At 44.5% G+C, this 12339-nt stretch overlaps 1 protein-coding gene across 2 annotated transcripts in view; it reads right to left on the reverse strand.

Annotated features, from left to right (window-relative positions):
- The window catches only part of CAMK4 (calcium/calmodulin dependent protein kinase IV), a 279175-nt gene extending 267533 nt beyond the window's left edge, over window positions 1-11642 (reverse strand). Inside the window, exon 1 of one of the 2 annotated variants that reach the window (XM_088838424.1) lies at window positions 10064-11642. In XM_088838424.1, coding sequence (XP_088694550.1) covers window positions 10064-11098 — 1035 coding nt within the window. In that variant the 5' untranslated portion in view covers window positions 11099-11642. The remainder of the gene's footprint in view (window positions 1-10063) is intronic. The other variant, XM_055430450.2, reaches the window with a different exon arrangement.
- Between the last annotated feature and the right edge of the window lie 697 nt (window positions 11643-12339).

Genomic DNA, 12339 nt, shown 5'->3' on the forward strand with positions numbered 1-12339 from the left:
AACTGTGTATTCTTATGTACCTATAAATTCAACACATATCCTGCTGAACCAATATGTGATGTTCTTTTCAAAACATAAAACACAAAAATTAGAAAAATAAGTAAAAATAGATTCTCTTCTACATTCTTTTAACATCCCAATATATTATTCACCCCCTGGGTATGAACATCCCACTTAGAGACCTCTGCTTTAGTTAAGATATGAGTGACTGCTTTACTTTAGTTCTAAAGTCTATTCAAACAAAAAAGAAATAATTTTTTTTAATGCTAAAACAGTCTAAAAGGACCTTAGTTAGTCCACCTGTGATATGTGCATGGCATATAGAAGGATCATTTATATGCAGATAATATACTAGTAAACAGAAAAATGAACTAAACTTTATTAATTAGAAGCAAATAGATTATTTAGCATATTACTTTTGTAATATCTATCATTTCAAATAGAAGAATGATCAATTGAAATTGATTTAATTATCATACACAAAATAAATGACCCTCTAGTAATCTTTGAATGTGAATGCTGATCATGATGTGGAAATTTTTTTTAATTTTATGGTATGGAAATTTAGCTTAAAGTACACCCTTCAAGTAAAGTTACTTCATTTTCAAAAGCAAGAATGATGAATGAAACTAACCAATGTACTATAAATGTAAGAACTGCAACTGATTTAGTTTCAACAGATACAGAAAAAGGATGCGAATGCATTTAAAGACTGTACCCACTAAAAATACTATCAGGTTGACATGTCCCAAGTAAAAGGGAGATTAAAGGTAGTTCCTTGAATAAATAAAGCTTTGATGTCATTTTAATCTGAAATTTTCATGTATGTGAGGAGGAGTAGAAGTTTACCTTGACTGATCTAGGTCTTGGGTCAGCAAACCACAGGCTAAGGGCCTAAGATAGCAGCCACTCATTTTTGAACAGTCTGCAACTGAAGAATAGTTTTTACATTTTAAAATGGTTTTTAAAAATCAAAAGAATAATAATATTAAGTGACATTAAAATTATATGAAATTGAAATTTCACTGTAATTAATAAAGTTTTCCAGTGGTCATGTATGGATGTGAGAGTTGGACTATAAAAAAAGCTGAGTGCCGAAGAATTGATGCTTTTGAACTGTGGTGCTGGAGAAGACTCTTGAGAGTCCCTTGGACTGCAAGGAGATCCAACCAGTCCATCCTAAAGGAGATCAGTCCTGGGTGTTCATTGGAAGGACTGATGTTGAAGCTGAAGCTCCAATACTTTGGCCACCTGATGCAAAGAGCTGACTCATTTGAAAAGACCCTGATGCTGGGAAAGATTGAGGGCAGGAGGAGAAGGGGACGACAGAGGATGATGTGGTTGGATGGCATCGCCAACTCAATGGACATGGGTTTGGGTGGACTCCAGGAGTTGGTGATGGACAGGGAGGCCTGGCGTGCTGCAGTTCATGGGGTCGCAAAGAGTGGGACATGACTGAGCAACTGAACTGAAATGAATAAAGTTTTATTGGAACACAGCCATGTGCATTGGTTTTTGTGTTGTCTGTGGCTGATTTCAGTTAATTATCAGGGTTGAGAGTTGCCAGAGAGACCTGTGACCCTCAAAACCTAAAGCAGTTCTATCTGTCCCTTTCCAGGCTCTTTACCCAGTACAGGCAACTGATCTTAATCCCATCAATTCCACACTTCCCCTTTCTTATCCTATCCATTGAGGGCAGGAGGCTGTTTTTTTTTTTTTAAACCAACATGGTAAATTCTCTCTTACCCATCCCCCTCACTTATCTGCATTAAGAGTTAGAGGCAAATGCTGTGTTCCACATCTTTACCCTAAGATGCAGCTGCTTCTATAGCCACCTTTTGCTCTCATAATGGTTACTTTCTGTTTTAAGTATAATTTTGGTTTTCAACTGATACAAACTCAGTCATTTTTTTCACAGGCTTTCTTTGTTCTGATATCAACTTACCCTTCTAACCCTATTTCTCATTACAATATTCATACTTTATGAAATTTGCAAAATAAATTGTATACCCCACATTTTTCTGCCAGGTTTTGCCTTTTTTTAGAATGTAGTTTCCACCTGGGATACTCTTCACCAAAGCTCTACCTCGTTAAAATCCTGCCAGATTTCAAGATCCACCCCTCCTGAAGAAGACACCTCAGTCTTCCCAGTCAGAATTATCACTTCATTGTAAGTCAAGTTGCTCAGTCATGTCCGACTCTTTCCAACTCCATGGACTGTAGCCTACCATATTCCTCCGTCCAAGGGATTTTCCAGGCAAGAACACTGGAGTGGGTTGCCATTTCCTTCTCCAGAGGATCTTCCCGACCCAGGGATCGAACCCGGGTCTCCTGCATCGCAGGCAGAAGCTTTACAGCCTGAGCCACTGCTGTAATTCTCACTATCTCCATCTGGTGTGCATGCATGCTAAGCCCGCCAGCCTCTTCTGTCCATGGGATTCTCCAAGTAAGAATACTGGAGCGAGTTACTGTGCCCTCCTTCAGGGGATCTTCCTGACCCGGAGATCGAACCCATGACTCTTATGTCTCCTGCATTGGCAGACAGATTCTTTACCACTAGCACCACCTGGGAAGCCCCTCCGTCTTCTATTAGCCTAATTTATCTCAGATTAACTGTTGCTGCCTTATCAGTAAACTATGCAGGTGGATGCCAAGCAGGGTTTTATTTATCACATTCATTCATATTCTAACCTCTTCCCTGTCCACACCCTGTCCCCACCCCTCCCCACACCATAAAGTGGCCAGTTCATAATACTCAAAAGATCAGACTTGTAACAGGACTTCAAGTGGCACGAAGATATGGGATTCAATAATAGTAAATCAAAAGATGACAACATCATTCTCGTCTCAATTATTTTCAATCTTTCTGATTACATCAAGAAGAAAACCTCAATTTGTGCTGCTGCTAAGTCACTTCAGTCGTGTCCGACTCTGTGTGACCCCATAGACGGAAGCCCACCAGGCTCCCCCTTCCCTGTGATTCTCTAGGCAAGAACACTGGAGTGGGTTGCCATTTCCTTCTCCAATGTGTGAAAGTGAAAAGTGAAAGTAAAGTCGCTCAGTCGTGTCTGACCCTTAGCGACCCCACGGACTGCAGCCTACCAGGCTCCTCCATCCATGGGATTTTCTAGGCAAGAGTACTGGAGTGGCTTGTGCTACTATGGTTTAAACGCTCTAATCTTTGATAATCTCCCTTTTTAACAAAAAGAAAAACAATTTGGAGCCTTCCGGAGGCAAGCATTTCTGCTACAGTTTAGTAAAAATGCTTTGTTCTTATTGCTTCTATTTATGGCATGAATACTGGCTTTCAATTTAATGAAAATAAGTAATCTTAGTAAGTAAATTCAGGTTAACAAAAATGAGGTGATTTAAACGAAAATATTAAGCAAATTATAGCACAAGGGTTATGCATATACAACAGAAATCTACGGTATTACATAAAAATGGAAGAAATATTTGATTGTATCAGATAATCAATAAAGCCAAATGACTTTAATCCATCAAACTCCTTGTTAACTATCTACATCACTAAAAGAAAATCACGCAAAAGACAAGCTTCCAACTTCTGAGACAGGGGTTCTCAAAAGAGGAGGTGACATTTGATAATGTCTAGAGACATTTTTTTGGAGGAGAAAATGGCAACCCACTCCACTATTCTTCCCTGTCTGGTGGGCTACGGCCTATGGGGTCACAAAGAGTCAGACACGACTGAGCATACACACAGACAAACACACACACAGACATGTTTGGTAGTCACAACTGGTGAAGCAGGGTCGGGGAGCTACCTGCAACCAGTGGGTAAAGGCCAGGGATACTGCTAACATCTCACAAGGTATAGGACAGCCCCACAACACAGAATTCTCTGGCCACAAACCTCTACAGTGCCAAGGCTGAGAAACTGCTCTGAGAAAAAGAGCAAGCTGAGTGCGTCCTGCCCTCTGCCCACAGTTACAGATCACCCGCTGTGCAGCACCCTGTCCTTATTTGATCTTTCCCACTGATCAGACTGCTGAGGAGAATCTTCCACCCAAACCTTTCATTATTTCACATTGCCCACACAGCCGCTGCCCTCCGTCAGCAATTAGCATTTTAAAAACAGACTGCACTGGGGCATGTCCTTTATATGCTAACACTTTATCACTGGAGAAGGAAATGGCAACCCCCTCCAGTTTTCTTGCCTGGAGAATCCCATGGACAGAGGAGCCTGGCGGGCCATGGTCCATGGGGTCACAGAGAGTCAGACATGACTGAAGTGACTGAGCACATGCCATCAACATTTAGATCTAACTTCCTAATTAAACCACGGAAGTTATGACATTTTCAGATGATCCTGCATATAAAATAGATTTCTTAAAATAATTGAAATAAAGATTAATACAATTTCAGTAAAACCTTGATTCTAACTGCTATTTATTTCATGTAAAGTTCTTTGACTTGAATTATACGCTTCATTGACTCAAATACTATATTTTGCAGAATAAACCTGACCTTGAAATTTTTTTAATTCAATATTTTTTGTTAGACACGTTAGCTTTCCTGAAAGGGAGTCTAAAGAGAACTACTTTTTAATCTAGCAAAAATAAAATCATTAACATAAAACAATATAACTGTTAGTAGCTGAAACAGATCACTTGGCTACCACTCAGTACTTTATTCTCAAAACTATTATTGCAAATACATAATCCACACAGATGGGTCTGAGGGTAAGTGTTTACAAGAAAGGTCTTTGAAGCTATTTTGTGGTTAGTGTTTTCGTTCTTTCTCTTTTTTTTTTCCAAGTAGAGTTCACCAGAGCAACTTAGAAGCAGACAGCACCTGGGTCTTTTTATGTTTTTTTTTTTTTTTCCAAATTAGAAGTTATTTTTACCCTTGCAACAGTATTTAAACAAGAAAAAATACTGTATTCTTAAAGTAATGATGCTATCATTATATTCACTTGACTTAAAAGTTCTTTACAATGACAGTATTTCTAAATTTAGCATTTACTATTTATTAACTTTAGTAGCTGGCATAGCTTGGCATAGCTTGCCTTTGAATTCAAGCTGGTTTACCTCTAATTCTGACATGCCTGTGGTAAAATGATGGTAAAGGTGAAACTGAATCCTTTTCATTTCAGAGCCACAAAGCACTCTGCCAACAGCAAAGTAGCATTACTCTGAACAGGAAAAAGTTATAAAGGTGGCAGTTATCAACATTCACACTACCAAGAAAGAAAACCGAATGCTGAGTGAGATTAGGATCACGGTTGCACATGTTTTGGGCAGAAGATAAGCAGGTCACCAGATTATCCTTTCCTTGTGGTTCCCAGAGCTGAGGTGACCATAGCAGGACCCACAGTGCCGGCCCATTTTGTTACCATCCATCCATTCTCTTCAAAATCACTTACTGAGCACCTGCTGGGTACTGAGCACTGTGGTGGGCACTGAGTACCCAGCAGGGAGTCAGTCAGACCCACGGACCCTGCCCTCCAGGAACTGGTGGTCAGTGTTGGTGCAAAGAGCATGCGCAGCCCCGGTTTCTATTCTCCCACTTGCAACCCCACCTCGCTCCTGAGTCAACTGCCTGAGAAAAGAATCAGGTGCACCAGGAACAAGAGCGGGACTGAACAGGTACACTTTAAATTCCTACTACTACTACTACTACTACTACTAAGTCACTTCAGTCATGTCCGACTCTGTGCGACCCCATAGACGGAAGCCCACCAGGCTCCCCTGTCCCTGGGATTCTCCAGGCAATAACACTGGAGTGGGTTGCCATTTCCTTCTCCATTAAATTCCTAGTGAGATTAAAAAAGAAAAACCACAGCTTCCCACAAGAGCTCAAGAAACCCAGCACAGCCAGTGTGGCAGGAGGCCCGCGGGCAGCTGCAGGGCCTACAGACCAGCGTCAGGGAAGATGGAGAACTCAGGAGCACCGGCGGGAGGGCGGGGCAAGCAGAAGGACAGGGCAGGGTAAAGAGGGTCTGAGTCCTTCTTAGCCAGGAGCACAGGCTGGAGCCGTTTTCTTAGAAGATGCACCCTCTGCTGTTCCCTTACAGGAAGCATTTGTTGACCATTACCTGGGAACAAAGTTGGGTGTTACTGAGTGGAACACAGCCCTGCTCAGGCCTCTGGATTCCTCTGCTTCACAGTGAAGATGCTCCTGGTCCAGCCTCCTAAAACACTCAGTCAGTCCAGGAGATACTCCACCCTTGTCTTATAGAGACATCAGAATTTTTCCAAAAGTTTTTGAAAAGGGAGATCCAATCAAGCTGGAAATAAAGACGGGGAATTTTTCTTCTCAGAGCTGTGCCATCAGACAGGACTCTGTCACCAACTGGTCTGCACAGCTCCTCTCAAAAGGACTGTCTTATGTTTTAATCCAGCACACACAGAGTTAGACCTAAAACAGTCCTTTTAAAACTGAGTCACAACCTACAGGTGGGATGTCAAATCACATGGGTTCAGTCAATATTTTTAAGAAACTAGGATAAAATCAAACAGCATAGAATAGGAAATATCAGAGCACATTGTTGGTAATAAGAATAAACATTATTTTATCAAACTTCCCCCCATTTTACACATACATATGACTCATTATCTAAATCTATTTGGTTCCTGAGCAAGGATACACATAGCAAGGGACCCAATATAATTATAGTTATATGGGGTTGCTATATAAGTTTTTTAAAAATTGTGAACCAAGTAAGGGAAGGGGTGGAGCAGGTACTGAAAGTCATTAGCCTGAAAAAACTATAGTGAAGTGGCATGAAAATTTTTTAAAAGTTTTGATTCCAAAAAAATAAATTTCTACTCAAAAAGAGAACAGAAGTAGATTTTTCAACCTTTTCGCAAAATACTTTAATTATGTGATTTTCACACTCTTATTTTTTTTTCCTAATTATCTTTCATTTACTTCCCTGAACTGGTGTGTGTGTGCTGCAGGGTGGTGGGGGGACACATATCTGATCTTGTGACAAATATCCTTTCAATCTCATACAAAAGACAGAAACAAAAGGTGAGAAATAACTGAAGCCTGAACCACAGAGCCTCCCAGGCCGAATTCTGTCCCTCTGTCTGCCAAACCACCAGACAGGATCTTGGCCACAGGGAAGCTTGCTTCTCCCTTGGAAAAACCTTTAAAACACCAGTTTCTCAAATCACTGGGCAAAGGACCAACCACTCTCTAGGATATGGAGCCCTGAATGGGATCAATGCCAATTCATCTTTTTAAGTAGAACTGAATTTGTTGTAATCTTGGTTTTCGTGCTCTTAAACAATTTTATAAACACAGCAGTAGTTTCAAATGCGGTTTTTAGAAAAATAAATTAGCTTACCTGAAACCCTTAAATAATTCCTCTCTACACCTTTCCATTCCTGACTTAACTCGCAATCTGAAAAAAGAAAGCTAGGACATCTCCCCTGGTCTAACTGTTTACATGTGGGTCGGTGCCATGAGCACCACACGGGGAATCCAGGCGGTTCCAGCCATGGGAATTTTGTTCCCCGAAATCCCCAAATACATCCTCAAAGTATGATGATGCCCTGATGGTCATATGTCCAATCTTCTTGAAATCAGGAGTCACTAGCTTACAACAGATTACTGCAATGGATTACTCTCTTACTTAATCTACACTAGTCTGCAAGGAACTGTGTACTCCCTGTAACTAACCACAGTGGCTCCACACAGCACCAGGGACATTGTTCTCTTACTCTGAATGACAACCGTGTTACTAAGAACTAAATGTTTGGGCTTTAGCGTCACCACTGGCAGGCAGACTTGCACAAGCCCAAGAGGAAAGAGAGGAAAGGTTTGAAACCAACCGACTGAGCCTCAACTTTATCACTAGTGGGGTTAGGAAGCACACGTTCCTCACTGAGTCAATACCTACAGTTATAATTCTGTTGAATTCTCTGGCTTTAGCGATTCTTAGCAATTATGTTTGTAACATAGTTGTTTTTTGTTTTAGGTTTATTTTGTTGAAAAAAGGTAAGTTTTGGGAATTCCCTGGTGGTCCAGTGGTTAGGATTCTGCTCTTCCACTGCTGGTTCAATCCCCAGTCAGGGAACTAAAAGCACTCATGCTGCACCAAAAAAGACAAGCAAGCACGCAAAGAAATAAAACATTCTGATCATGAAGTGATGCTATTTCTCAAAGTCTCAACCAAATGGAGTACGCGTGCACCTCACCAATACTGCCATCTACAGAGAACTTGCCTAATATACTTGAATACTGAGAAAGAGGACAGAAGGAACCATTTTTAACCTTTTCTCAAAATATTTTAATTCTGTGATTTTTATAGCATCAAATTACTCAATGGCAGAGTGACATTCTGAGCATATATAACTGATTTATATCCGTGCTCCAAAATTACTGCAAAATACAACAAACTTTTTTGAAAAACATAACAACCTACAAATTCCTTAGGTTTTCCCTATGAAGTCTACCATTCCATATATGTATGCAACTGGTATTTTCCCATTTTCCCATTCATTACGTAAAAGAAAGTTTCCTGAGTTAAGCTTACAACCCTTAACCACACAGCTAATGTGTGCTGAGGTTAAGTCAGAGCCAACAAGGGGTGTCTAAGGTAAACGTTACTCAGGAAACAGGCAGATTTGGTGGTGGGACAGTCCCTGTACACCGGCAGACACTTCCTCTTCTAGGTGGCAGCTTCTGAAACTCACCAATTTTAAGCAGGTTATCACTTTAATCAGAAGTTTACAGGGTTCCACTGCAGCTCATCATACAACAATGTAGGCTGCAAACCTTACAGGAGATGTTTTATTTTCAGCTTTACTAGGGAATGCATGCAATAGCAGATCTTTAAATGAACATTGAAAAGCTTGATCAAAACAGGATTTTACGTATTATTCAATGCTCAAATATTCTGAAACCTTTTCAAACAGTGGCAACTGATAAATTTCAGTCAGAAGTTTTGCCCTTCTTACACACCTCTGCACTCAGTGAGTCATTAACAGAGGCAATTCGGAGAGAAGCGGCCCTTACACAGTCCCACTAAACACCAACATCCAGAATCCCATACTGTAGTCTCCAGTGACACTAAAAAGAAAATGACTGCTAACTCTATTCCAGCAAAAAAAAAAAGAAAGAAAAAGAAATTTGCAAAGAAATATTAAGTATAGAACTTCAATTTGTTAACAGTTGAAATTACATCTTTAGATTCCATATAATAAAGGGTCTGATTCTAAAATGAATATTGAAAAGAGGTCTCCCTATGAATAACAGAAAGAAAGCAGGAAAAAGGAAGAGGAAAATTTTTCAGTGGATAAAAATATAAGAACATATGGCATCATTCACATGGCAAGATCACTACCTGTTTGGATCTTCAAAGCAGGGATGAGGGACATTTCTGCAACCCCAGGGAGATGGTTTTCTGCATACATAATTAAGCAAATCACTTCAGCACGTCAAAGAGCAGAACTCTTCTCACTAATTACCACCGCCTTTCCTTTAAAGCCACACCAGTTCATTATTCTGCCTTCAACTCCCTTAAATGATTCATCCCCCTTCACTCCTGAGCAGACTCTGCGGGGAAGCTGGTGTTTAAGTTTAATCTCCAGTGCCACTTGCTTTGGAGAGCTTGATGAGGGGAGGGAGGAAGAATCGAATCTAATATTTCTGTCAAGATTTGGAGACGCATCCTCCTCCCCTCATCCCCAAGAAATAACTAGACAGACAGGACCCTCTGGCAAGCTATAATCGCGAGCAGAGACGCCGCTTGGGCAAGCAGGGCCCACGTGCGGTGGAGCTGTCAGCCTCGGAGGCGGCGGCGGTGGGGAGGACCCGGGCTGCCGCCCGCAGCTGCACCGGCCTGGGCGCGTGCGGGGCCGCCGGCTCGCTCGTGAACGGTCCCGGGCTCTCTCCCGGAGCCGGCAGAACCCAAGGGCCGGGAGGTCGGCCCGGGTATTCCGGGGAGCTGGAGCCGCAAAAGGCAAGCGCCGGAAGCGCGCCGCGGGCAGCAGCCTCAGCCGGCGCCCAGGATGCCCGGCTCCTCCGGGTCCGAGCGCCTCCCGAGCGCCCCAGCCCGCCGCCCGCAGCCCCCCGATCCGCCCCGCCGTACCGTCCCAGCTCCGCCTCCACCTCGAAGAAATCGCCCAGAGCATCCCTGTTGGAGCCGTCGACCCAGTAATCCGGCACCAGGCTCCCGGGCCCCGGGGCCACGGTGGCGGTGACCGAGGAGCAGGACGAGGCGGAGCACGAGGGCGTCGTGACTTTGAGCATCTTCGCGGCGGGACTCCGCTCGCGCCGCCGCCGTTTGCCCGAGCGAGGAGCCCCCGCGCGAGCTGCGCCCGGCAAGCGCGCCCCCGCCGGCCCTGCGCGCGGCTGCGCTCGTCTCCGCGCTCGTCTCCGCGCGGCCGCGCTCCCCTCCGCGCTCGCGGGCGCGCTGGGGCGCGAGGGGCCGGGAGCGGGCGCGGAGGGGAGCGCGGCCGCGGGAGGGGCGGAGGCGGAGGCCGGCAGCGGCGCCGCCCCGCGCGCCCCTCCCTGCACCGAGCCGCCCCAGCGCGCCCTCTTTCCCTCCTCGGCGCGGAGCCCGCGGGCCGGCTCCGGACGCGGGAGACTGGGGGAGGCCCCCGGCCGGCGCATCCCCGCCCGCGCGCGGGAGCCGGGGGCCGCGGCAGCCGCTCCGAGCGGACAGCGCCCGGCGCGCCCGCGGGCACCTGGGCCGGGCGCCCTGCACGGCGGCGTCACGGGGACCCGGTGGTGGTGGTGCCACCCGAGCACGCCCGGTGCAAGGCCCTCCACCCAGCGCCAGCCCACCGGCCGCCCCGCCCGACCCCGTCGGAGGGCGTGTCGGTGGCTGGGGTGTCCGGCCGAGCCGCGGCGCACAGAGCCGGGAAGGCGGAGGAAGGGACGCGCTGACCTGACTCCCTCTGGACGAAGTCTCCGGCGGGGACCGCTGCTGCCGTGCTGCTGCCGGCGCTGCCTCTTCGGCACTGCTGGGCCTCCTGAAAGGGCAGCTATCTGCTGTGACTGGCTGACTCCAGCTTCTGAAGGCTAGCGACAGAAGTGACCAGAGAATTCCAGGTTTGGAAGGGGCCTCTGGAAGCCAACTAGTCCAGCTGTCTGCCTTAACGCGGGACTTGGCATCATTCATGACAGAGAAGACTGCTGTATTTAAAGCTCTTTCCTAGGAGAAGGAAATGGCAACCCACTCCAGTATTCTTGCCTGGAGAATCCCTTGGACAGAGGAGCCTGGTGGGCTACAGTCCATGGGGTCGCAAAGAGTCAGACACGACTGAGCGACTACACTACACTACTACTACTAGACTGGGGTTCAAGCTACAGTCAACTCTCACTTATCTCCAAGGGTAGAGGAGAGAAAAGGTGGAGCTCAAATGGGAAATAAGCTAACAGTGCAGACATTGCTTGAGATTGGACGTTGGAGGGCAGGGGCGCACACTCAGGTGTGTGTACATACACACTGCATGCATGTCCACAGTGACCTCCTTCCGGACCCTTACATGGAAGGCAAGTTTGGTTAATTGGCAAATAACTAGAAAGTGCTTAGAACATGTGTTCTGCTCACTCCAGGAGACCTAAATGTGTTACTAAAAAGTAATGAGGCTGGGACTTCCCTGGTGGTCCAGTGCAGGGGGATGCAGGTTTGATCCTTGGTCGGGAAGCTAAGATCCCACATGCCTCCTGGCCCAAAACATAAGACAGAAACAATATTGTAACAAATTCAATAAAGACTTTAAAAAATAAATAAATAAATAAAGCTCTTTCCTCCCCAAGAGAGCTGTCCCATCACAAGTCTTCTAATGTCTGTCTATCAACCTTCAGGCTATCATTCTAAGTATTGGTTAAATTTACATTGAATACTTCTACCCTTGAACATTTTTCTTTTTAGATTTCAGCAGAGATGAACCATAACTAGTCCTTATATTCTGTAATGACTCTTTGTATATATAAAGACATTACATCACATCTTTCTGGCTAAATAACTTTGCGCCCTTTATTTAATCTTATTTCACAAGTATTAGCCTTTTTTTTTCTTTCCCAGAACATGTACTAAGCTCTTTTCAGTGTGTCCCCATTCCTGATTATACCAGTAAACATGGTCCAGTAGTTTCTTCTATTACTGATTAACTTATCACTCTTAAGAGCTTTTGTGCTATATTGGTGAACTACCAAAAATAAAAAAGCAAAACCCCCGAAATCTAATGACAGGAATGTGACTCATTATTTGATTGAAAATTAAATCAGAAACTATTCTTCACAGATAATTTTATGAAGATCAGCATATGATCAGTTTACAAATGGGCTAAAGAACAGCAAGTACATGTAGATTCACACAAATTCAAGTAATGCCAAATTATATTCAGTAAAATACAC

This window comes from Moschus berezovskii, chromosome 8 (assembly GCF_049115385.1).
Source record: "Moschus berezovskii isolate FMDL1 chromosome 8, NW_MosBer_1.0, whole genome shotgun sequence".
NCBI lineage: Eukaryota > Metazoa > Chordata > Mammalia > Artiodactyla > Moschidae > Moschus > Moschus berezovskii.